The sequence below is a fragment of the Taudactylus pleione genome, unplaced genomic scaffold, assembly GCF_031769625.1.
Source record: "Taudactylus pleione unplaced genomic scaffold, aTauple2 ptg000086l, whole genome shotgun sequence".
Taxonomy (NCBI): Eukaryota; Metazoa; Chordata; class Amphibia; order Anura; family Myobatrachidae; genus Taudactylus; species Taudactylus pleione.
Genome location: NW_028284488.1, coordinates 32,176,749 through 32,202,063, shown reverse-complemented (window position 1 = coordinate 32,202,063; position 25,315 = coordinate 32,176,749). Strand labels below are relative to the sequence as shown.

The 25,315-nt window shown below is 41.3% G+C and overlaps 1 protein-coding gene across 4 annotated transcripts in view; it reads left to right on the top strand.

Moving 5' to 3' along the window:
• PHTF2 (putative homeodomain transcription factor 2) overlaps positions 1-25,315 on the top strand; it is a 173,303-nt gene that overhangs the window by 103,811 nt on the left and 44,177 nt on the right. For 3 of the 4 annotated variants that reach the window (XM_088468816.1, XM_088468817.1, XM_088468819.1), the window contains 5 exons: positions 4,922-5,087; positions 7,783-7,947; positions 10,911-11,127; positions 19,932-20,090; positions 21,368-21,586. In XM_088468816.1, coding sequence (XP_088324942.1) covers positions 4,922-5,087; positions 7,783-7,947; positions 10,911-11,127; positions 19,932-20,090; positions 21,368-21,586 — 926 coding nt within the window. The remainder of the gene's footprint in view (positions 1-4,921; positions 5,088-7,782; positions 7,948-10,910; positions 11,128-19,931; positions 20,091-21,367; positions 21,587-25,315) is intronic. The other variant, XM_088468818.1, reaches the window with a different exon arrangement.

Sequence of the window (25,315 nt, the reverse complement as noted above, 5' to 3'; positions counted from 1 at the left end):
GCAAATTTTCCCTTAAAATGTCTTATTTAAAAAGTGATGGGAATAGGACACACAAGCAGTTTATGCAGATTAAAATGATATGCGGCATGCCTATAATCTGTGTGTGACTTCGGCTGTATCTACATGGGAAATGCTATGTTACTGTGTCACTGACACTGTAACGTTGCATTTCGTATGCAAATATAACCGCAGTTGCACACAGACTATTGGCATGCTGCATATCATTTTAATTGGCATACGCTGCTTGTGCGTCCTATTCGCATTGCTTTTCAAATAAGGCTTATTGTAAGGGAAAGTCGCATGAAATGACGCTCTGCGGTATTCGCACGGTGCTCACGCAGAGGATAGATGTATGTCTACACATCCGGCAACAATCCTCACATACAGTTTCAGGTGCATAAATATTGGGACATTTACAGAATTTTCAGATTTTGGCCTCTATTCACCACCACAATGGCTTTGAAATGAAACAAACAAGATATGCTTTAACTGCAGACTTTCAGATTTAATTTGAGGGTAATTGCATCCAAATTTAGGTCAACGGTGTAGGAATTACAACGGTTTCTATATGTGCCTCCCACTTTTTAAGGGGCCAAAAGTAATGGGACTATCAACTCAAAAGCTATTTCATGGACAGGTATGGGCTATTCCCTCATTATTTGATTATCAATTAAGCAGGTAAAAGGTCTGGAGTTGATTCTAGGTGTGACATTTGCATTTGGAATCAGTTGCTGTCGACTCTCAATATGAGATCCAAAGAGCTGTCACTACCAGTGAAGCAAGCCATCATTAGGCTGAAAAATCAAAACAAGCCCATCAGAGAGATAGCAAAAACATTAGGTGTGGCCAAATCAACTGTTTGGAACATTCTTAAAAAGAAAGAACGCATCGGAGAGCTCAGCAACACCAAAAGACCCGGAAGACCACGGAAAACAACTGTGGTGGATGACAGAAGAATTATTTCCCTTGTGAAGAAAAACCCCTTCACAACAGTTGGCCAAATCAAGAACACTCTCCAGGAGGTAAGTGTATATGTGTCAAAGTCAACAATCAAGAGAAGACTTCACAAGAGTGAATATAGAGGGTTCACCACAAGATGTAAACCATTGGTGAGCCTCAAAAACAGGAAGACCAGATTAGAGTTTGCCAAACAACATCTAAAAAAGCCATTACAGTTCTGGAACAGCATCCTATGGACAGATGAGACAAAGATCAACTTGTACCAGAGTGATGGGAAGAGAAGAGTATGGAGAAGAAAGGAACTGCTAATGATCCAAAACATACCACCTCATTAGTGAAGCATGGTGGTGGTAGTGTCATGGCGTGGGCATGTATGGCTGTGAATGGAACTGGTTCCCTTGTATTTATTGATGATGTGACTGCTGACAAAAGCAGCAGAATGAATTCTGAAGTGTTTCGGGCAATATTATATGCTCATATTCAGTCAAATGCTTCAGAACTCATTGGACGGCGCTTCACAGTGCAGATGGACAATGACCCGAAGCATACTGCAAAAGCAACCAAAGCGTTTTTTAAGGCTAAAAAGTGGAATGTTATGCAATGGCCAAGTCAATCCCCTGACCTGAATCCGATTGAGCATGCATTTCACTTGATGAAGACAAAACTGAAGGGAAAATGTCCCAAGAACAAGCAGGAACTGAAGACATTTGCAGTAGAGGCCTGGCAGAGCATCACCAGGGATGAAACCCAGCGTCTGGTGATGTCTATGCGTTCCAGACTTCAGGCTGTAATTGCCTGCAAAGGATTTGCAACAAAGTATTAAAAAGTGAAAGTTAGATTTAGGATTGGTTAGTTTGTCCCATTACTTTTGGCCCCTTAAAAAGTGGGAGGCATATATAGAAACCGTTGTAATTCCTACACTGTTCACCTGATTTGGATGTAATTCCCCTCAAATTAAATCTGAAAGTCTGCAGTTAAATCACATCTTGTTTATTTCATTTCAAAGCCATTGTAGTGGTGAATAGAGGCCAAAACATGAAAATTCTGTCAATGTCCAAATATTTATGCACCTGACTGTAGAAACAAGGGACCGTCTAGGAAGACAGACCCCGCTCAGCTTGGACCCCATAGCAGATGTACCCGCCGCACCTATGATGGTTACGTCCTTGCTCGTCAGACTACTGATTAGAAGACCTGTGGTATATTAATTGAAATCACACAAATTAAGTTATGGTGAAATTTAGTGACTTGCAAGTCTGACCTTTTGAACAAGTGTATCTTTTATTTGCATTTACATTGTCATTGTCTGTTTCCATGGTAATTTTATTTTTAGCCTGCACATGTTTTATATTTACTGAGGGTACAATCAATAAAGCAGATTTTAAATTATCCACTTTGTCTAGATACAAAAAATACTCTTATAATTACTGCAGTCTATTTGTTACATTATACATATATTTTTGTGCTATATTTTTCACTGCTCACTCTGTTGTGCTATAATTAAAACCTGATAATCCAGCACTTTCGCAATTAGTTTTGCATAAAGTAACCCATAATTTTTTTTTCTTCTGTATTTGAAATGAAACTAGCAAAGTGCAACGTTGCACGTCAGAGATTAGAATATTGACTACTATTAATACAATGACAAGATATAGTAAGTAGAATGTGTAGTAAGGGGAATATGTATTTTGTAAGTAATGGATTTAGAAACTCATACTGAAATGATGTGATTAGATTATTTGAGACTGACACCTTTATGGAAGGCAGTACAGTTACCGCTTGTCATTGGTCAATTGGGATCACAACATTCATGTATGTTCCTCAATTGGAAAGTCTACCAAGTATTACCATTTCTTAGGCGTGACCATTCCAGTGGTTTCCAGGTGATGGCTACCCTACCTTACAGCATAATGATTGAAGAACCCCTCATCCTAATTATTGCAATCACACCCAAGACACTAATATTGCTAAAAAATGTCCTCTACAGTTTGGGCGGTAAGGGGTATATTTACTAAAGTGTGGGTTTTTAGTAATAGAGATGTTGCCCATAACAACCAATTAGATTCTAGCTCTTATCTTCTAGAAGGTGCTAAATAAATGTTAAGTAGAATCTGATTGGTTGCTACGGGCAACATATCCACTTCTAAACTGCTGCCTCAGCCACACCAAACAGCGCCTTGGCGCGCCAAGTCCTGGGCGACGCGACCACGCCAAATGTCTCTCATTCAAAATGTATGTCTTATTCTCATAAATAAGACTGGAAGCAGCAAAACTATTTTGCTAGATTACACTGATCAATTTGATGTGCAACACTTCCATTGTGCTGCACCTTGGACTTTAAAGCAAATTCATGTGTGGCTAAATTCGAAGCCCAGCATCACTAGTACGCTTTGAGTGGTGGTTTGCTTCATATGGGATGTGAATAAGATTACAATTTTAAAGAAAAATACCGTACACTACACCTCTCAGAGCTTCTCAGTTGCTCCGGGCATCTTGCATTTCAGGGGCACATAGACGCTAGGTGTATGAGAACAGATCTGTATGTCTCCTTTAAGCCCCTTTCTCTGTAAACTTGACTCTTCCCCTGCTTTCTAATGAGTTCTTTTGACATGTACTCTCCTTAGGGAACATAGTATAATCCCAACTCCCTTCGAATCTCTCTGCACTCACTCTGTCTCTCTAACACACTTTATTTCTACAGTTTTATAATCTCACCCTTGAGAATTGAGTTCACCAAAAACCACACTATGCAAAGGCATGGGAGAGAGACCTAAGTGGAATCCTTCAATCAATACCAAGTTATATTGATTCACCTATTCATGCTGCTAAAGCACTACAGTTGTTGAAACCCAATTTAAAATAATAACCCATTGGTATAGGTATCCAAACAGATCATCCCTTCTGTCTCTACACCCTACTGGACATGTACTGCTGATCTACATTTCATAACTGGTGGAGCTGTCCTATGATCGTCCTGTATTAGACCAAAATGATAAATGGGCTCAGGCCATCCTGGAAACAAGGTCCAGATGGTCCTGGTGTTTTTATTTTCCTTTTATCTCGCCTCAATACTCCAACCTCTACATGCAAATAAACCACTCCTGAAGCAACCAAGGCCCTAAATGGGTAATTGTAGATACAAAGGAGAGCCTGCACATCCAAATGTGTCAAAATAAATAAATAAATAAATAATAATAATTAAAAAAAAAAAAAATATATATATATATATATATATATATATATATTATTCACATAGTGTGTGTGTATATATAGATAGAATATATATTTCTATTTCTCTATGGATGACATTTCTTTTTTTCCTCCACTGGCTGTATCCATGAGTTCACCTATACCTGTTTCATTGGCTTGAATTTAAGGAATCATCCACATACTCCTCCTTGATCTCCTCACCTACAGTACGCCATAGTTGGATATACACTTCCTTTCAGGATCGGCCTGGATTAGGTGTTAACTCCTTTCTTGTTCCATTCCTTAACTACCATACACCTCTACCCCCAATCATTATACTTCCATAGTCTGGATGCCCGACACCACCTGTCCCTCATACCCTGCGCCTCCTTGTCCTCTTTTTCTACCCATCTTACAAGTTTCCTTTAGTGCTACTACTATCTGGTATACTTTTAAAGAACGAAAATGTGCAACCTTAGCCCCTCAGTTCACCCGCTGGTCCGTGCCCACATGTTCCATGCCTTCCCAGTTGTCACCCACTTCTTTGTGTTTTCACCTCTCGCTGAGTGTATCTCATCTGTACACTATGTAATTGTTATGACATGGCTTACTAAAGAAAAGAATAGATATTTATAGTTCTATATATCCTTGTTTTGTATAGCTGTATATTTTGAATGTAAGTTTGCTTTATTTTCCCTCAGAGTTTGTCAGATTATTGATTATATATAATGAATTTACTCATATGTAATTTATTTCTGGTTATGTATTGTAGTTGCCTCAGTAGTGTTATTCTTCATTTCACCCGGGCCTCACTGTGTACCCATCACTGAAGTAATTGGGCCAATATGGTTGATGCTTCTGCTTGGAACAGTGCATTGCCAGATTGTATCAACACGGACTGTTAAAGCGCCTCCAATCATTGGTGGAAAAAGAAGAAGGTAAATACATTAGATATATAAAATGTTTGCTCACGCATGTATTTCAATACTAATGAACTCAGGTGTGACAATCTTCCTCTTTAACCCTTTGTGTGTTACATTTGTAGATGTACCAGTGGATCACATACCGCAGTACGTTGTGTACCCGAACAGATGAAATCTGTTCAATATGAGTATATCTCATGAACAACCAAATTGTCAATGGCATCACGAGACATTCAAAGGGTTATATTACTTATTCTTTGTTGCTTTGCCAATACAGAAGTGTGTCTGTGGTGGTGTTGATGCATTCATTAGCTAACCAATTAGAAATACAGAATAGAACTATAATTATGGATATGTTAAAATATGTGGATGTTTAAATCTCTTACTAATTCATTTAAATATCTTGTTTATCTGTTTTTATTATGTATAATGTGCCTAGGTGTGTTATTAAACAGAATACAGAGCTACCCCCATTGACTTTCTGCTCCATGCATCTTTTAGAAAAAAAAAATGTAAACCTTGCCTGCAGCCAGATACCAGCTTTAGATCGGAATGTCTCCCAGGCCCAACACGCACATGAATACATTGCAACGCAACTGTCACCTAGACTGACTACTTATACATTACTGACAGCCCTGAGACACTTTTGGTCTGACAATGCTCATTTAAATCTCACAACCCTATGGTTTCCTCCTCTTACCCACAGGGTATTGCTGGTAGATATTAACTGGAGACTGTGGCATGAGAGCAGGAGCACAGGAGCCACCGACTAATATTTCTCTTCATTGATTTCCCTATTATGATGATTATTACAATTTATAAGACTCCACAAGTGGTTCACAGTGCCAGACATAGGGTATACAATAAGATAGCACAGTAACCAGTACATTATAATAAAGAAATAATGAGTAGCACCACAATTCTCAATACAGCTAGGGAAGCAAGTGGACTGAAACCTGTACCCAGTAGGGTGGGCATAACTAACGGGTTTAAAACCACTGTAACAGGTGCACCCCTAGGGGGAAGGATTAGGCACAACTGGGGGTGGTTAGGGACTAAGGGGGGCGAGTTAGGTTTAGGCACGTAGGGGGAAGTCTTAGGTTTAGGCACCAACTTGGAGGATTAGGGGGTGGGGAGGGTTAGGCTACCGGAAGGGAGGGTTAGGGGGAGAAGGAGGAAGGGTAAGTAAACTTGTACCAACTATCGGGATGCCGATGTCACTGTTGGTATTTTGACAGGAGGCATCCCGACAGCTGGCATTACATACCGATTTCCTATCGGGCTGTGTGACTGCTGATCACTCCGCCAAGTTCCAGGCTTGCCTGACTACAATTGATTGGAAGACAAAGTGATGCATCTTGCTATTCTAGAATACAGAAAACATGGGTTTGCTCGTGAGTAAAGGATAAATGTTATGTGACTGTGTGTGTCCATGATAGGTTCTGTTAGGTTCCAGGCTGCGCTGTTAACTTTTCTTCTGATTATGCCAGATTTGGACTGTTCTGGATACAGATTTGATGTTGTATCTATCAGCCTTTACTTGAATTTGGCTTAACATTTACCTGACCTTCTGTTTTTATAAATTTGGGTGCTAGTTTAACCCTGTGACCTTTTACCAATGTGCTTCTTGTGCATACTATAAGTTCTAAGGACAACATAGAACCAATAAGAATATGATTTAAGGGAAAGACTGCTGCGGTAGGTAATGAGCATACTTGTCACAATTTGTGCGGAGGTCCGTCTCATCACGTGTACACTGACTGAGAGGTGTACTCCAGACCACCTCAGTGCAAGGCATTCACTTGGTTTTCTGATTGACACTGCACACTCCCATGTTACTAAGATTTTCTTATTCTACTAGACCGGTATACCAGGCGAGACAGTTTGCTTTACTGTGCAGCCATACGACAAGGTCACTTGTAGAATCTGGTAGCTAAATCACTGAAAAGGCACATCAGAAAACATCCACATAGGATTACATTAAGATAATATCACATTTTAGGACACATTAATTGTGAATTACAAAAAAAAATGTATATATAGATCTTTATCCCAAAATGTTTCCCATTTTGCACTGTACAAACTATAAGCGAAGAACTGCTATTCTTAGTACTTGTTAAGAACAAACATTTATATTGCCTTGGCTGTTTTCTCCGATTTATACTGCATTCCGATATACTGTATAATCTCGGGATGGCTTAGATCCAGCATGGGACAACATAGAGACAGATTTGTGTGCCAACACTTCATCCTTTACCTAAAACAAGAAATGAATGCTAGAATGCATAAATTAGTATCTCCTATCCATATTACCTGCATTGCTAGTTTACAGAAAGTAACTTTATCTACTCCAATAGAAAGTCTTCCATTTAATAGACATTCTGAAAGACTGTTTAGCTTGGCTGTGAAAATCTGCTACTTTTGCTGCTGTTTGGTGTATTAGGGCCATGTAGGCTTGATGGAAGTCTTCCCAATGTGAATCTACATCACAAGTTGCTAGATTTTAGATCCAGTGAGTAAGGGGACTATTAAAGTGGTATCAATGTAAGACGAATCCCTGGTGTGGCAACCAACCGTTTCATATCTGCACTTTAACATGCTTTCACGTCCATTACATATGGCAATCTAGCGCATATATATCATTGTTTCATTACCACAATGCAAGGCAGTGATTTAAGGTCCTCCAACTTTTTGATCTCTTCTGCTGAAGGAAATTAAGAAAAGCAGCACATTTGGAAGTACATAGGGAAGGCGATGGCTCTAGTACCACTGATAATAAACAAGAAGGGACTTTGCAGAACTACGGTACAAGCACCTCTAACAGTATTGGCGCAGTCTTCAGAGATTTCTGGCATGCTGCTTTCTTTTTATCAGGGTTTGTATTGATTCCAAGCTTTGTGTACTTGGAGAGATGCAGTATCCCTTCTCTGGAAAGCATTGACCACACTGTTTACATCCAGTATACCCTATGAGTAATGCACTGTCACACTGGTACAAATATATGCGATAAAGACAGATGTGGTCTTTTATCATGCAGGTATCAATTTGTACAAGTCAAGTACATCCTCATACAGAGTAAATATAAATTGTGAATTCTAGCCTGACCGGTCTGATAAACAATTTGTAAAATTAGGATTATTTTTTTTTAATAAATTTATCAGCTTGGCAAAATACAATTACACTTAATTTGCTCAAAATAAACATTGCTGAAGTCTGAATTTTCATTAATGGAATTGTTTAGGCATTTGATCTTGAAATTGTACCTGTTTAAAAATGTAAATGTCTGTGAAACAGAAATGCATTTGGCACAGCACCTCATACATAGTTTATGGCTGATCTCATTTGAGTGTTTGGGAATTCAGTAAAGTCTGCTTTCTAGAAGAAGGGATATTGTGTACCTGTTACATGTCTCCCTGTCAGTCTTTGTCATATCAAGCTGTTTTCGTGGTGGTGTCAGTGCTCGAAATTCTGATCAAGTTTCAACTAATGTACCTAAAATTTCATATAAACTATATTGCTACACCTACTAGCTAGTTATGTTTTATGTAATAGTGTGTTTCCAGAGGCAGAAGAAAAATCAGATCTATGACGAATTTTAAATGGTTCATATATCTTGCATTGTCGTGTTTTGTTTTTTATTATTGCTAATTTTATGACCGTTTCCCAAGTCAAATTCTTGATTTGTGAGTACAGTAGCCCCTTAGTTCGTTGATGTCATGTCTGTTGGGTCATAGTTTGACATAAGAGTTTTCATTAGTGTCCACTCTTGATAAACCCCTTATGTTATCAGGTGCATACACACGTAACGATTTTTTGAATGATTTGTTGATAATGACGTCGTTAATGTTAAATCGTTCAAAAAAAATCGTTCAGTTTATGAGTTATAACGATGAACGATCACAAATGCGCACTCCCAATTGTAGTTATCGTTCATCCATTTCAGACTGTCCAACATGACGATTTTCATTAAGGGAAGGAACATTATTCGTTCGTTCGTCAAAAAAATCGTTCATTACATTTCAAAACATCGTTCACTTTTTCAAGGGAAAATCTGACAGAAAATCGTTGGTTTCAAAATCGTTACCTGTATATGCACCATTAGTGTTTACATTTGACATCCCTATCATTTAAAACCCTGGTGCCTAAGAGGTGGTAACTGGGTCATGCAGCCTGTCAGTACTTCCCTTGCTGTCCACGACCTTAGGCTCTCTAAATATGGGGGGCTAGAAGTGGTTGTAGGAGTGTCTGAGGTCAGATAGTGCTTACAGCGACAACTGTTGTGATGAGGGCCAGTGCTGGGAGTTTGTTTGTAGTGCTTTGCTAGGAGTACTGCCAGTATTTCAGAATAAAACTTGATTAATTTTAATTGTGTCTAAAGAACATCATTGGCAGTAGTTATTGACGTCAAAATTTGGTAATGTAAAAACTATTACAATAAATTGAGATTTTGCAATTGAAACTAAATTATACATTTTATAATGAATTGCATAAAAATCATTTATGGTGCATTAAACAATTGTATTAACTTGACTTTGCTTTAATTAATCAAAAAATTCAAGAAAAATAGATATATTTCGATATGTTAAAATAGAACCCAAGTCATTAAAATGTTAACCAGAATTAATGTTTGTCATAATGATCAATGTCCCTGTAACGTTTATTCTTTTGAGCAAAATCTTCTGTACAAGTGAGGAAACATGACAAAACCGAAGTAACAGATCAAAGTTAATCTATATAAATGCATGGTTCCGCAAAATCCAAGTAAATAATAACCTATCATGCATGTGACAATGGAGAACTCATTGTGTGGGCACAAGCTACATATGTATGTGAAGTTAAACAATCCAAGCTAAAGCTAGCCCAATAAAAGGAGGAAATGTATAACACCACTTATTTGGTTAATGTAAAAAGAATATTGAGACACCTCAATTTCCCTTACTAGTTTCAGCAAAATGACCATTTGAGGAGCTCCACTTAACTTGTTATAGTTCATGTAACAAGCTATTAGATTGTGCAGGATCCGCTATTCATACTTTTTGTCTCTTAGAGAACTTGAATACAGAATTTTCCTTTCACACAATCCTCACTGTGTATTGCTTTGAACTTTATCAGAGTTTTTGAGCACATATGTTCTGTGTTTTCTGTTGCTTGACTTTGTTTATAGTAAATGAACATTGAACTGTGACTATCATTGTAACTTATAACCTGCTCACTCTGCAACAAGTGTTGAAAACGAACCAATTCTAGGCATCAGAGACCAAAACAAACCTGGCAATTCCTTTTACCTATGGATACAAGTGACACACCGTTCTTACTGTGAATATTTCAGAAACCTACCAAATAGAGAGACCTGCTTTTATACCAAGCATATGTTGCATCAACTTGCATTTTATTTTTTTTTGTTGCAAATAAAATAAATGGTTATAAACATAAGTATGCATACAACTGCTCTAGTACAGCAGACACAGCTCTGCATCTCCTGTACAATAACATGCATGCAAATATATCCTAGCTACCATTTTAGTGCATAAATCGGTAAATCAAGTTGCATTTTGTTTTTGCCTCAGTAAACATATAGAACATACTTTTCTCATGCTGATTTATCTCATGACTGAGACACTAACACTTGACTGTACTGTGATGGTCACATGTCTCTGTGAAAAATAAATATTTTATTTGTAGTCTAATTCTGTTAGAATAAGCACTGAATGTATAGTTATCATATGATACAGCTCCTTTTACTGTTTTTGTTCAACTTCATTTAGTAGTACTATTCTTTACTGAGAGAACTGCAAACTCCCCGAGTGCTGTTTAATTTTATGCACTTTTTTACTTCAGTTCAAAGAAAGCCAAAAATTCCATGGACAAATCTACAGAAACTGACAATGGTTACGTGTCATTAGAGGGGCGATTAACAGGTAAAAGCAGTGAAGATGGGGTTCAAGTGCATGAGCCTCACAGTGAAACAATCCACTCAGAAGAGGCTACATGGGCGCCAGGAACAAACAGGAGTCATCATACTCAAACCAAGACAGTGTACAACAAAACCAAAATGGTAATTCAAAAACTGGTGTCTCATATAAATCTACAGTGCCACATACTGGTGTTCTGTTTTTGTTTTATTACAACAACAAATGTTTTCTGCATAATATAAATTTGAGTTGTGTTCCAAAACTTCTTACATTTATATTTGATCCGTTAAAAAAAGACTCTTATAAAGGAAAAGTAGTATAGTTTGTATTCTTATACATTATTTGTTCCCTCAACAGTTTTGTCTATTCATTATATATGGAGCAAAATTTAAGGAACCATACTACTTATAAAACACAATGCCTGGTTCAGATTATGTGAGAATTTGTTCCGATGTTGAACTTTGTCTAATTTCGTGACTGAAATTCTCTATTGTAAATAAACCAATACTAAATCTATATCTTGTCTGATCAATTAAAGGGAAAATAGTTCTAAGGTAATGATATAATCCTTGATGGGTTGGTTATATGTCGACATTCTTCATTCTTCAACAATGTTACATAGTTACATTGACTATGTAACATTCATCATGTAGGCAGTGATGAAATGTTCACATGTTAGAATGTCACCATATCATGTTCTTGGTCATATTCTGATATCTGCTAAGGCTACTACAGCTCAACACTGGGAAACCCCTTCCCCTCCCCCATTTTCCAAAGTTATAACGAAAACACAATTCCGTTTTGAAATGTAGACGAGAGAGGTTGATTATTCTATGGCCACTTCATCTCCCATTGTGAAATGGCACTCCTGGCACCTATGGAAAGGGTGCACCCCTATCCCTACCTTCTCTAAATCCTCTGAGTTCTTCTCAGTTTGGTTTGAATGCGCTCCCACAAGTGGAGCCAGATATTTAGCTTATTGCTTATTTCTGCATTTATGGTTTTAATTTGTTCGTCTAATGTCTATGGATGTACTGTCACCCCCTCCCCCCCCCCCATATATATATAGAGAGATATATATATATAGAGAGAGATATATTTATATATATATATATATATATAGATATATATATCATTTTTAATTTTTTTTACATATGTTTCCCTTTTCTGTACCCCCATAATTATTCTGCAATATATTCAATAAAAGTATATTGATGCAAAGAAAAAAAAAAGCATGTCACCATATCGTCCATGGCGGCCCATCATTGACTTACCTGCTCTCGACTGCTCCAGCTGCTTCTTCCGGGTCCTGGTTGTCTTAGGATTGTGACTCTAGCTCAGAACTGTGATCATTCGGAGTTTGGGCGAGAGTTTTTCCCATTAGTTCCTGCCCCTGACCCTCTCTCTAGTGGCTAACCCTAATGTTGACATTCTGCCAAGGTTGGCATTTCTCCTGTTGACATTGTCATTTTAACAATGTCAACGTCATACCTGTGCACATTGTGGTGTCAACATTTATGAATATCGACATTATCATTGTCAACCTTTTTACTATATCCCTCATTAATGTGTGCAACTATAACTTTACTGACCTATTTAATGTGTGAGAAAACCTTGTGTCTAATTTATTGTCAAGTGAAAAAGTGACAGTCAAAATCCAAAAAAGAAAAAAGCTTCTACTCTAATTAGTAGACATGAGAGGAAGTACTCATCTACCTATATGATAAAAAGGAACTTTATAATGTACACCACTAATGCTTTTTTAAAATGTATTGATCTTTTACCCAATGAAATGGGAAGTGCATCAAAATATATGTAGGGGAAGATAGAGAGGTACATCTGTTTATACGTATGAACAAAATTAGTAGCCAGCTTTGAATCAAGTGAAACAAAGAGGATGATTTAATTCAGGCGATGTTAAATAGGAAGGAGCTCCTGGAGCTATTCAATTGTTTAGCGCGACTAATCGCCTGGCTTTAGGCGCAGTAATTGGCATTCTCCTACTTAAGTGGTTGTAGTCGGACTTAACAGTGCAGTGAAATGAATAGCTCCGGGAACTTCTTCCTGGGGCTATTCAACATTGCGCTGAATTGAAACTTCCCCAGATATAGCAAAAACCATATAAAATTTTTATACAGGCTTTTGCATGAAGTACTCCTCAAGCAAATCATACCTAGATACTTACTTGACCTATTGTTTACCTGGAGTTTTTCATGTTACAAAAAAAATTACATGTTTTCCTATAGGCAAATTTAACGCTCATTATAGGTTACTGCATTTAGTTAGCACATTGTTTATTTTAGTATGTGTTTGGATGATGCAAACAGTGATTCCCTAAGAATAAAGTTCAGTCAGAAACCAAATTTGGGAGCTTCCATATTTCCTGGTAGCAATTTTAAAAATTTTTTCACTTGACCTGGTTTTACTGTTAGGTTTACGCTAATCGTCATTTTGCGTCATCTTATTTTTTGTATCACTACATTATGTCATGTGATTGGTGGTCATGGTAGTCACAGGACAATTGGCAAACTGTTAATCATTAATAGCAGCTTGAGGATACAAGGTAAGGATAAAGAACACCACCTTGTGTCGTCTTACAGATAACCAGAGTGATTTATGTATCCACATACATATTTTATTAATGGGATTGCAGCTTCTAATTTGTATTAATTTGTATACTTTGAATTGGAAAATGATTTACTTTTGCTTTAATTTTCATTAATGGTCTATAGCTGCCAGCCTTTGCTTCATTAGGTGCTAAATCAAAGACCCAGCTATCTATAGGCATTCTCACACTGTAGATTTTCAAATCAAAATTAAAAAAAATTGTGTTCTCCTTTCATGTTATAAAATGATTTCATTTTGTGGATGTTTTTTTCTTAATGCATGTTTCTTCTTCGGGGTCCACAGCAAATACGTTTGGGTATGTGGTTGGAGTGATCCAGGCGCCAAACAGTTAAACGAGCTCTCAGCTCCCAGGATGCCCTGGGTCTTCCCCACATATACCCTGCCCCTGGCTATAGGCAGTGAGTTCTTCTGTTTGGTGCAATGAAGCACCACATGGACAGTGGGGACAGCAGGAGCAGTCCTAGAGACGAGTACAGGAGAGTTTCACTCTCCGCCTGAGGTAGCGGCATGTGTTGACTGAAGGGGGGACCGGAAGCAGCTAAGCGTCCGGCGAACGCCAATGTCGCGTCTCCATCTACCCCCACCGGTGCCGCAATTCTAGTGTGAAGCCAGTGATTTCGGCAGGGGCACAGATCCCTGGACTGCAACTGGGTACTGTGAATGCGGGTAAGGTGGTGTCGGCGGCCGCTGGCGCTGGGACCACGTGGCGGTCCGTCCTCTGGTGGTGGAGACTGGCTGGGGGAACGCTGCAGTGAGGAGCCAGGTAGACTGTCCCCCACACTAGACCACCGGGACGTGAAGAATCCGTACAGCCGGGGACTAGTTGGCGGCGGCCATGTCAGTGTGCCGGGTGGATCCATGCAGTATAGGGGAGGTTCGCTTTTCCCCTTTGGCCCCTCCCCCAACCCTCACGCCGGCCCAGTCTAAGGTTCCCGTGTCTGGGTTGCTCCTCCCAGCCTCCCTCTATATGAGTCAGACAGAGATCACACTCAGGTGCTCTCATTGGCTGCATACTCAGGAGGCTGGATCAGTCTCACTGTATACCTCTCCCACGGTGACAGGTTATTACAGAGCTCTCTATCCTACTAGGCCTGAGGCTGTTCGTAGTGGAATAAGAGCTTAAATTGCATATGCATTGCATGTGAATTTGAAATCTACGGGGTGTGGTACTGCTTTTTATGTCTGAATATCTGTCAGTTTGTAACCTATCACTGCTGTTTCTCCCTATAACCCTCTACTACAGGTGTGTGGGGTAGTTGGGGGGGAAACAAAATCACGTGTACTCAGAACTTGGCATTAGAAATTATGTCTAAAGAATCTGAAAGACAGGTGGCTGAAGCCCCTGTGCTGGTGTCTTGTATGGCCTGCAAAGCGTAGTTTTCACCACAGGATTTCATACAAAATGGATTATGTGGTCACTGTTTCAAAGAGTCACCACATCAGTCAAATTTACCAGCCTCTGGACCAGAACCCCCTTTGGCTTCTTTTTCCTAGATTATGGCACAGGTGGGGGGAACGATTGGCAGCCCCAGTGTTGGGGTACCCTCAGCAGGTGCAGCCGCCTATGTTTATGCCCCCTGTTTCCATCTTGGATGGACAGGCGCGGCATCATCTTCAGCAGCTTTTCAGCAACCGCTACAAGCAGCTAGATAATGCAGCCAAAGACCAGAAGGTGTTCGGCCCCTCACGCAGGCCAGGCCACAGACTCTGGTACATCCTCTGAGGAAGAGGAGGTACATGATTCCTCTCAGGAGTCTCTATCCGGAGAAGATGAGGATCATTTTTCTGCAGCAGATGTCCCTTTTTTAATTAGGACAGTCAAAGCTATACTGAACATAGATGAGTGGGAGCCACCGCAAAGAAAGGCGCCGGTATTTAAGTGCCAGAATGAGTTCCCCAAATCAGAGCACCTGTCTGAGCTTATGGGGGGGAAGCATGGAATTCTCCGGATAGGAAATTCCATCTTTCTAAAAGGTGGCAGCCTTATACCCATTTCCATCAGGAGTGTGCCAAATGGGAAATTCCGTCGTCTGTAGACGCACATGTGGCACATCTGGTAAAGAGTGCCACATTGCCCATACCGTCTGCATCCTGTCAACTATTCAACAGATATGAGACTTGAAGCCTGTCTTAAGGCAGTCTTCTCGCTCTCGGGAGCGGCCACTCGCCCAGCTATGGCTACGACTTGGGTTTCCAAAGCCATTGAAGAATGGATGAAGACACTGGCAGAATCTCTGCCAGAAGCGTTCAAGAACAGCTGGAGATTATTTCCTGTGTCAAAGCAGCAGCGTCTTATCTGGGATACGCAGCGTTGGATGCTGGTATACTATCTTCCAAAGCATCTGCGGTCTCGATTGTGGCACGCAGAGCCCTGTGGTTAAGGGATTGGAATGCGGATGCAGGGTCAAGAAGGCCTTAGAATCCCTTCCATTTACAGGAGGTATTCTGTTTGGCACGGAATTAGACAAGATTGTGGCTACGGTGGCAGCCTCTAAAACGGCTGGTCTACCTTCAGCATCTGTGACCAGACCTAGACTGTCATCCTTTCTGACTTTTCGGCCGCAGGGAAAGGCCAATCCCTGCTAATATCAGGAGTTATTATCCCGGTGCCAGAGAATTAATTACGGAAGGGTTTTATTCCAACCTATGTTCGGTTCAAAATAGGCCGGTAGGACCCATTTGGCTTCTGAATCAAAGAGGGCTCAACACATTTATCCGAGTACCCAGGTTTCGTATGGAAACACAGGCGGGTGTTTGTGCAGTTGGCAATGCGGTTGCTGGGGTCGATTGTGTCCACCTTCAGCACGGTGGAATATGCCCAGTTTCACTCCAGACCATTGAAAAGTTGATTCTCTTGCGCTGGAACAGGGAGTACCGCTCAATAAAATCTCAGATGATTCATCTCTCACCAGAGGTTCGGTTATCCTTGTCATGGTGGTTGCAGACGAGGCGTCTCAACCAGGGTCGCCCATTTTGGGTGTCGAATTGGGTACTTCTCACGACTGATGCCAGTCTTCATGGCTGGGGGGCGGTGACGGGTCAGCACACGTTTCAAGGGAAATGGACGAAGGCAGAAAGTCTTCTTTCTATAATTATCCCGGAACTAAGGGCAGTATTCAGAGCTCTGGTACAGGCTCGAGGAATACTAAAGGGCAGACCTGTTCAAGTACAATCCAACAATCTCACCACGGTAGCCTACCTCATACATCAGGGAGGCACACTGAGTCGGGCGGCCATGGCAGAAGTATCAAAGATTCTGGTTTGGGCACAGCGCCACCTTCCGACAATATCAGCCGTGTTCCTACCAGGGGTTCTAAATTGGGAAGCGGACTTCCTGAGTCGGCAGGAGATAAATGCCGGAGAGTGGGCTCTGCATCCACTGGTATTTCAGAGCCTGATGGACAGATGGGGTCTTCCAGAGATAGACCTCATGGTCTCAAGGGGAAACCACAGAGTGCCCAGATATGGATCCAGGACCAGGGATCCGATGGGCGAGTTTGTAGACGCGCTAGCAGTAAGGTGGCATTACAGGCTAGCTTATCTGTTTCCACCATTTGCTCTTCTTCCCAGGGTCAGCAGGAAGGCATTTCGGTAATACTGATAGCTCCGGCGTGGCCCTGACGCCATTGGTTCATAGACACTCCGTGGCCTCTGTTAATACAGGGTCCCTGCTTGTATCCTGATCTGCCTCGTCTGTCTTTGACGACATGGCTCTTGAGGCCTCCGTCCTAAGGAAAAGGGTTTTTCTGAGTCTGTAATACAATGTTGAGGGCATGTAAACCTGCCTCAGCCCGTATTTATTATAGAATTTGGCACTCGTTTTTTCAGTGGTGTGAACTGAGAAGATATGACCCTGACTTATTTAAGCTGCCCACACACATAGCGATATTTTACACGATCTGGCCGATTCCGACACATTGGAACGACAGATCGTGTAAAATATGGCCAAATCATGAGTCCCCGCTCACGATCACGATGCGATGCGCGTTCCCGCAGGTCGTACATCGCATCTTCAGATCTGCCGTGCTGTGTAGGGCAGATATGACAATCTCAAGTCAGGATGCACTGGAGTAGTTAGGAGGCACGATAGATCGTCTGTCACATTGGCAGCATTTTCAGACCAAATCGTGTGCAGGACTGCCAGGGAGCTCCCGGGGAGAGTTCAGGGTGAAATAGTATACATCTTGTGATTGAGATCACATCGCTATGTGTGTGGACACCTTTAGGGTCTCTAGAGTGCTTTCTTATCTTCAGATTGGTTTAGAACGGGGGCTCTGTCTGGCCACCTTGAGAGTTCAGGTTTCTGCTCTTTCGGTCTGGTTTCAGTGGAAAATTCGCTCCACTGCTGGATGTGAGGACATTTTTTCAAGGCGTTCTAAAGGTTCAGCCCCCCTTTCTTCCCTCAGTAGCCCTGTGGGATTTGACGTTAGTTCTCAAGGCTCTACAGGCGCTGCCGTTTGAGCCCTTGAAATCAGTAGACCTCAAGTGGTTGACAGCGAAGACAGTGTTTCTTCTTGCTATCGCCTCTGGCCCGTAGGGTCTCTGATTTGGCAGCTCTTTCCTTCCGCTCTCCCTTTTTAATATTCCATCGGGATAGAGCGGTACTTCGTACTAGGGCGGGATACTTTCCGAAAGTGGTATCCCGGTTTCATATGAATGAAGAAATTGTGGTCCCAGCTTTTCAGACTACAGGCCTCTCGGTTGGTGAGGATTCTCTGAATGTTGTCCGTGCGCTACGTATTTATGTGGATCGCACCAACAGCATGAGGAAGTCTGATTCTCTTTTTGTGCTGTATGGCTGTCATAAGCGTGGCTGGCCAGCCAATAAGCAGATGCTGGCCAGATGGGTTCATATGGCAATGTCTCAGGCATACACACAGGCCAATTTGGTGGTGCCAAACTCAGTAATTGCACATTCTACACGGTCTGTGGGACCTTTGGCAGTGGCCCACTGGGGTACCTCTGCTGAACAGTTGTGCAGGGCAGCCACATGGTCTTCCGTTCACACCTTTGTCAAATTTTATGCATTTGACGCCTTTGTCTCTCAGGATGCCACCTTTTGGGCGTAGGTTTCTCCTTTCTTCCGAGACACAGGAGCATCCCCGCCCTTAGGGGAACTGCTTTGGGACATCCCCAACGTATTTGCTATGGACCCCGAAGAAGAAAATAAGAGTTATAGTATAACATGCCTTTTGTTAACGCTCTTTCTTCGAGGTCCATGGGGTCCACAGGACACCCACCCTAACGCACCTGGTGTTATTGGGTAATCTTTTGTTGGATCTCCATGATTTCCCTCTTCTGTGAGAGATTGGTCTAGAGAACAAGGGTTCTTCCTTCTTATCCTTTGTCTTTTCCTGCTTGGGCTTTGGTAACGAACTGACTGTCTATAGCCGGGGGCGGGGTATATGTGGGGAGGACCCAGGGCATCCTGGGAGCTGAGAGCTCGTTTAACTGTTTGGGTATGTGGTTGGAGTGATCCAGGCACCAAACTTATTTGCTGTGGACCCCATGGACCTCGAAGAAAAAATTAACAAAGGTATGTTATACTATAACTCTTATTTTTTTTTTTTTTTTTTGATTTATGGTGGCCCAAGTATTCTATCTCCTGAATCATTAGTAGTAAAGGTGGAGTCTCCCATATCCAAAATGCTTGGGACCAGGGGTATTTTGTATATCTGATTTTTCCATATTTTGGAATTTGCATACCATAATGAGAGATCTTGGAGATGGGACCCGTGTCTTAATACAGAATGCATTTGTTTCATGTACACCTTATACACAGTCTGAAGGTAATGTTATACAATTTTTTAAATAATTTTGTGCATCAAACAAAGTTTGTGTAAATACACTAAATTCATCTGTTTCATATACACACAGCCTGATGGTCTTTGTATACAATATTTTTCATAATTTTGTGCAGTAAACAAAGTTTATGTACTTTGAACCATAGGAAATCAAAGGTGTCACTATCACAGTTGCGCTCCAAAAAATTCTGTATTTGGGAATATTCCGTATTTCGAAATATAGGTATATAGGAGACTCAAATTGTACTTGCAACATGAATGTTAGTAGTCTGATCTATTTGGTGCTTCTGGCATATTCATAGCTCACTACAAATGTCTACAGCATTCAAATTTATTTACATCAACAACTGCCTTTTTCACACTGTTAATTTTCCTCAATCATTTGCACAGAAGGTATATGGAAAAATTTGATGCTACTCTGAATTGCAGTGAAAGACTTGCTAAGTTCTGGAAATGAACATGCACAAATGCAAACTTTTTTTTTTCTTTTATGACTTTCAAACCTTGATGTTCAGGATGTCCAAAGATCCCTAGCTAATGTGTCTGATGAGGTCTCCAGCGAAGATGATCCAAGCACAGGATACACAGCCAGACGTAACATGAACCGTCTTCATGGTGACAGCACACTCAGGAACAGAAAGTCTCATCATTACAAAAAGCACTATACTACAGAGGTATGTTTCATTAAATCCATTATACCACATGGCAACAGTAAGCCCCCACTGTCCGATGGTGAATACAGGAGTATAGGGTGCATGCTGCTCTTTGAGTAGGGTAAAACACATTCTGTATAGTTTGTCTGTACAATTTTAAAATCTTGATAGGTCTAAAAGTCACTGCAGCATGCATGTGTAGGGCGCCCCTTGTTGGCCGGTAACATGCATGGTAGTGTTGGAGTTTCCCATGTGGCAGTCATAGATATAAATTGGCATATAGCTTTAATGGTTTAATGCAAGTAACCACCTTTTATAACATTTACAAATGTTTTGTAAATTATTTTACAGAAAAGGCCTGACATTGTTAGACCAGGTTAGATGTCTTCTTTGTTTCATTTGCTTAGGTCCATACTGTAGATTTCAGTCCCCGGAGAGGTATGACATCATGATGTTTACTTTTGGGCATTAATTGCCAAAGAAAAAAATTATTTCTTTAATTAAAAACGTAATTGTTAATGTAATAAATTACCAGTAAGTTTAATTAATTTTTAATTTATTGGTGGAATGTGTAGTTGCGAATCTATATGCATTTACAAACATTAATGCTTTTGATGCTGAAGAACACCTTTATCCTTCTATTGACATGAAATTGTATTAAGCCCTCCTCTGCTTTGAGGTGCCTAAGTCAGACCTATTGTAGGAAAAATATGAATTGCTAATTGTGTTATTTACTTTTCATCTTCCCCATTGAGTCTTATTGATTAACGTTGCTAAAATATACAAATCTGCACTAAAATCATAGCAACAAATTGGCAATTCACATCTGTCAAATGCAAATAAGATACTAAAAGCAACTGCCTCATTGGTTGCTATGGTTTAAGCCAAACTTTAACCTTTTGAGCACATTGCTAAGTAACCCACGTAGTTAAACAGAAGAGGATACAATGTGTACTTTTAAAATATTAAGAACTATCTCACAAACCCAGTAGCATGTTTAATTAGCTGGTTTTGGATGTAGAAACATGAGTCTGGCAATTTGCTGCACCTGTAAGCAAGAACAGGCTACTTGTCCATGTTAGGGTAACAATTAAAATGTACTGGAATATATATTTCAGAAGCTTGCAACTTGTCCTTTAAGATGCTGCATGGAAGGGAATATGTTTTAGAAAACTTCAGGATAGGCATTGAAAATTATTTAACTACTTTCTCTTCCACAGATAGATATGTGCTCTAATTATTTATTTGTTAACTTCAAATTTTCTTTGAATGTCAGGATAATGTAAATTTTCTTTCAGGACATCCAAAAATCAGGAACCAGTTGCAGTTCTCGCTGCTCAAGCTCTCGGCAAGATTCAGAAAGCACCAGGCCAGAGTCTGAAACAGAAGATTTCCTCTGGGAAGACCTGCTGCACTGTGCAGAGTGTCGCTCTTCCTGCAGCAGTGAGACAGATGCAGACACTAATCATGGAAACCTGTGCCTGAAAAGGGAATTTAGAGATGACCCTTTCCACCAGGTACTTTTTTTTTTTTTAACATTTTTTCGTATTTGTTGCAGTATTCTTAGGTGGCATTATTCCTATGTTTTTAACATTATTTTTGCCTTTTTGTTTTTTTTTTCAAAGTGGAGCAAAGAAGAAAAATTGCACTAACACCTGGAGGGGCATAGAGTATGAAGCAGGGGTCCTGGTCACTTTAAGAAATCTATAGGCTCCTTCCCCTCTATAACCTAGTGATACCTGGGTGGTTCAGTTTAGGTTACTGTCCAGATAGAGGCTGGCATGTTTTGAGGCTGCACTTAGAAGCCATTATTTTCCATTTTAACTTATTATTTTGGAATTTTTGTTATGCCTCCTGCAGCATCCCACAGCTGTAGCTGGGGATGGCTGGGGCAAGCTACAGAGGAGCAGAGAGCGACACCTCTATCTGTTGGCAACCTACTCCCGCATTTGATTGCCTTTGATGGATAACCCGACTACTACCAGCATGGGTAGTGTCTGGCAGAGCACCAGTGCCATTGAGCCTGGAACAGTGCCGGACCGCACAGCAGAGGTGTGGCAGTAAGTGTTTCCGTTTTAGAATTGCAGTCCCATCCCTGTGTCCCACACTCTGCTGTACGATTTGTTGGGACAGCTCTTATTTTTTCTTTTATTTTTTTTTTTTACCTGACCCAGATTCCACATGGGGTGGCCATCCAGGTGGTGTCGCATTGTTGTAGCATACGGCTGTCCATATACCTCTTATCCTAACAGGTTCTCTGCTGTCAGAGTGAAGCCTTTCCGTGTGAAGCGTTTGGGTCTGTCCTTTATGGAGTTTTTTTGGCTGTTGTATTTTTGCAGGGGCAATTGAAGATATTTTCACTCCCCCCCCCCCCCCCCCCCCTCCCCCCCCACCTCACCTCACTGAGGGAACGCAGGGAACAAGAGCAAGCAAGCAAAGCCATTGGCCTTTTGGTCTGTTTTGCTGATTACAAGATGGGACAACTTGGCTAACTTGTCCTAAGTATGTGGCTGTTGGTTTTCTCGTCCTTTGGCATGTATTCTGATATGCATCAGGGAAAAAGGATTAGCTCAAGCTACCTGGTAGGTAGTAAATGTTCGTTAAGGCAAGGAGCCGTACTGCCAAAATTCTCAATCGCTGAGTAGAAGCATCATAGGATCCTTCCCCTCTTTCCTCTTATTTTGGGTGCTCTGTTAGTGAGAATGGACTAGTTCTGATAGACAGTTCAAGGTCTCACATAGGCGATGCAACGTTTATCCTCTCTCCCGTGACTATACATAGATGGGTGTTGCCACAGGGGCTGGAGGCCGAATAGCCCCCAAATACTAGACCTTTTTTCCTCATCCAAATGTGGAGGCACTTGGGACAGCACAGAAGGGAGATTTGTGTCTCCACTTTAGCCCTTGTTTTGGACCGTGGGCATGTTAAGTGCTATAGTGAAGCAGTCTGACCCTGGAAAACAGTCGCTAAGTCTAGGATGACTTGAGTCCGTTCCATACTCTGCAGTGCCCCTCAGACTATTAACCTAACTTCCAACCATTTCTTTCCTACATGGTGAGAACTCAAACTCCCATGGGGGCGATTGTATTAATCACGATGTTGAATAACCCCTGAAAGGAGTGCCGGAGCTATTCAATTGGCCTCGATGTTAAGCCAACTAAGGAGTGAGCGCAAAAATCCATCTAAAGTGCCGGCCGCGATGCTGTTTTACAGCTAAGTGCGGCACTAACAGATTCCCGGCCGAAAATTAAGTTGGAAAATGACTTCTCGCGACTAAACACCCTGCTTTAGTCGTGCTAACTGGCATTCTCTGACTTAAATGTTTCTAGTCGGACTTAATAGAGCTCTGTTAAGTCCAACTAGCTGTACTGAAGTCCGTGAATGAAATAACTCTGGGACCTACTTCCCGGGGTTATTCAACATCACGATCAATTGAATCGCTCCCCATGAATGGTTGCTGTGTGCTAGACCTATAGTGTTCATTCTAGCACCCTGCACCTGTTACAACCCATGCAGTTTCTCTTTCCTGTCTGAGGTGTCGCTCTCTGGTCTGGTGCTTCTAGCACACTCGGCTAATACAACAAACTACTGAGATACAGACGAGGGTGTGCTAGAAGCACCAGAGCAGAGAGCAACATCTCAGGCAAGAAAGAGGAACTGCACAGGTTGTGACAGATGCAGAGTGCTAGAATGCACACTAGACATTATTTCTAACCTACTTATATCTGGGTGGTCCTCCCTTTTCAGAGCAAATTTTAGTTGTTACAGTCTAGATCCTAGAGATTCTCGGGTGGATTCTGATTTTCAGGGAATCCAGAGACTTGTGAGGTCTCTGACTTGCAAACAGGTGTCAGTTTGCCTTTGCATGATGTCCTGTGGTTGGAGTGTCACCAGTGCTTAATTCACTGGTTCTTAGATCTCTGGGAGAGTCAAAGCTCCTAATATAGGTGCTAGATTTTGATCGGGTGTCCCTTCTTTGATATACAAAGACTGTCCATCAGAGCTTTGTCCGTCTACTGTGGCAGTGGCTTATGTTTATCCCGGAGGGCGCACCACGAATGCTGTGACCATGGGAGAGAGAAGCAGAACCATGTTTTCTTTAAGCAAACTGTGACTGTCGCATGCGATTTTGTTTCCCGTAGTGGGCATCAGTGGAGCAGCCATCCTAAGCAGATAATCCATTTGCCCTCGTAACTTCTTCCTACATTTGAAAGCTTTCCCAATGTTGGTGGACATATGAAACAACCAGATGTCTGTGGATGACCCTCCTTGGTTCCTTGGCGCTTTTGATCAGCATTTATCTCCAGAGTTTTCTTCAGCTGGCTTTACCACTGTAGCTCTTGAAGCCATGTTCCTTAAGGCTAGGGGTTGTCTAACCGTGTAGTTAAGACCATGTTCAGGGTTTGCAAACCTGTGTCATCCAAGTCTTAGCATTAGGATTTGTAAGATTCATCTTTTCATTTGGACTAGCTGATACTGTTTTGCATGTTGGTCTAGATAGAAGGTGGTTTCGAACTCTGCTCCTGGAAGTGCAGACTTGTGGGAATGGTGCATGTTCAGCCTTCATTCATCCCTTCTGCAGCACCCTCCTTTTATACCCTTGGTTTCAGTGGTGTTGAACCTCCTGTCCAGGTAGGTTGCATTCCTGTGGGCTTTGTTCAGCTAGAAGAGTTCAGAACTGTGATTTGTCTCATGTCAGCTGCCTCACCTCATTGTTATGCTAATCAGGATGTGCCTGGAGTTAGCTCTTTTCAGAAAAAAGTGGTTGCCAGTTTCCATTTTACCTCTGGACATTGTGATTCCTTTTGACAGAGGAGTAGAGGGCTCTTTGTACTCTCTATGGGCCTGATTGCATGCAATACAAATGTTTGCACAGTTGACCTATTATGTGCTACTGTGCATTTGCGTCTAGAAAACCCTTACTGCTCATGCATGAGCCAATGTGTGCGATTGTGTACTACATCCCTATGCATTCAGATGGCATCTGCGATCCATGGGCGATTCAGGGTGGACACGGGTAGGTGACCTAAACTGATCACAAAAAAGGGAGGTGGCATGGGAGTGTCATGGGCCTTTTTATTTGGCATGTGGCTATGTTTTCTACCGCAGCCACAGTGGCCATATATGAAAGTTTACAAGTGAGGCTGTTCGAGGAGTCAATGTAGCCATTAATGATGCATCGATGGTAGAGTGATCGGGTCCACCAGCGCAGTTGAACATTTCTCAGATATGCAAAGTGGGCATTT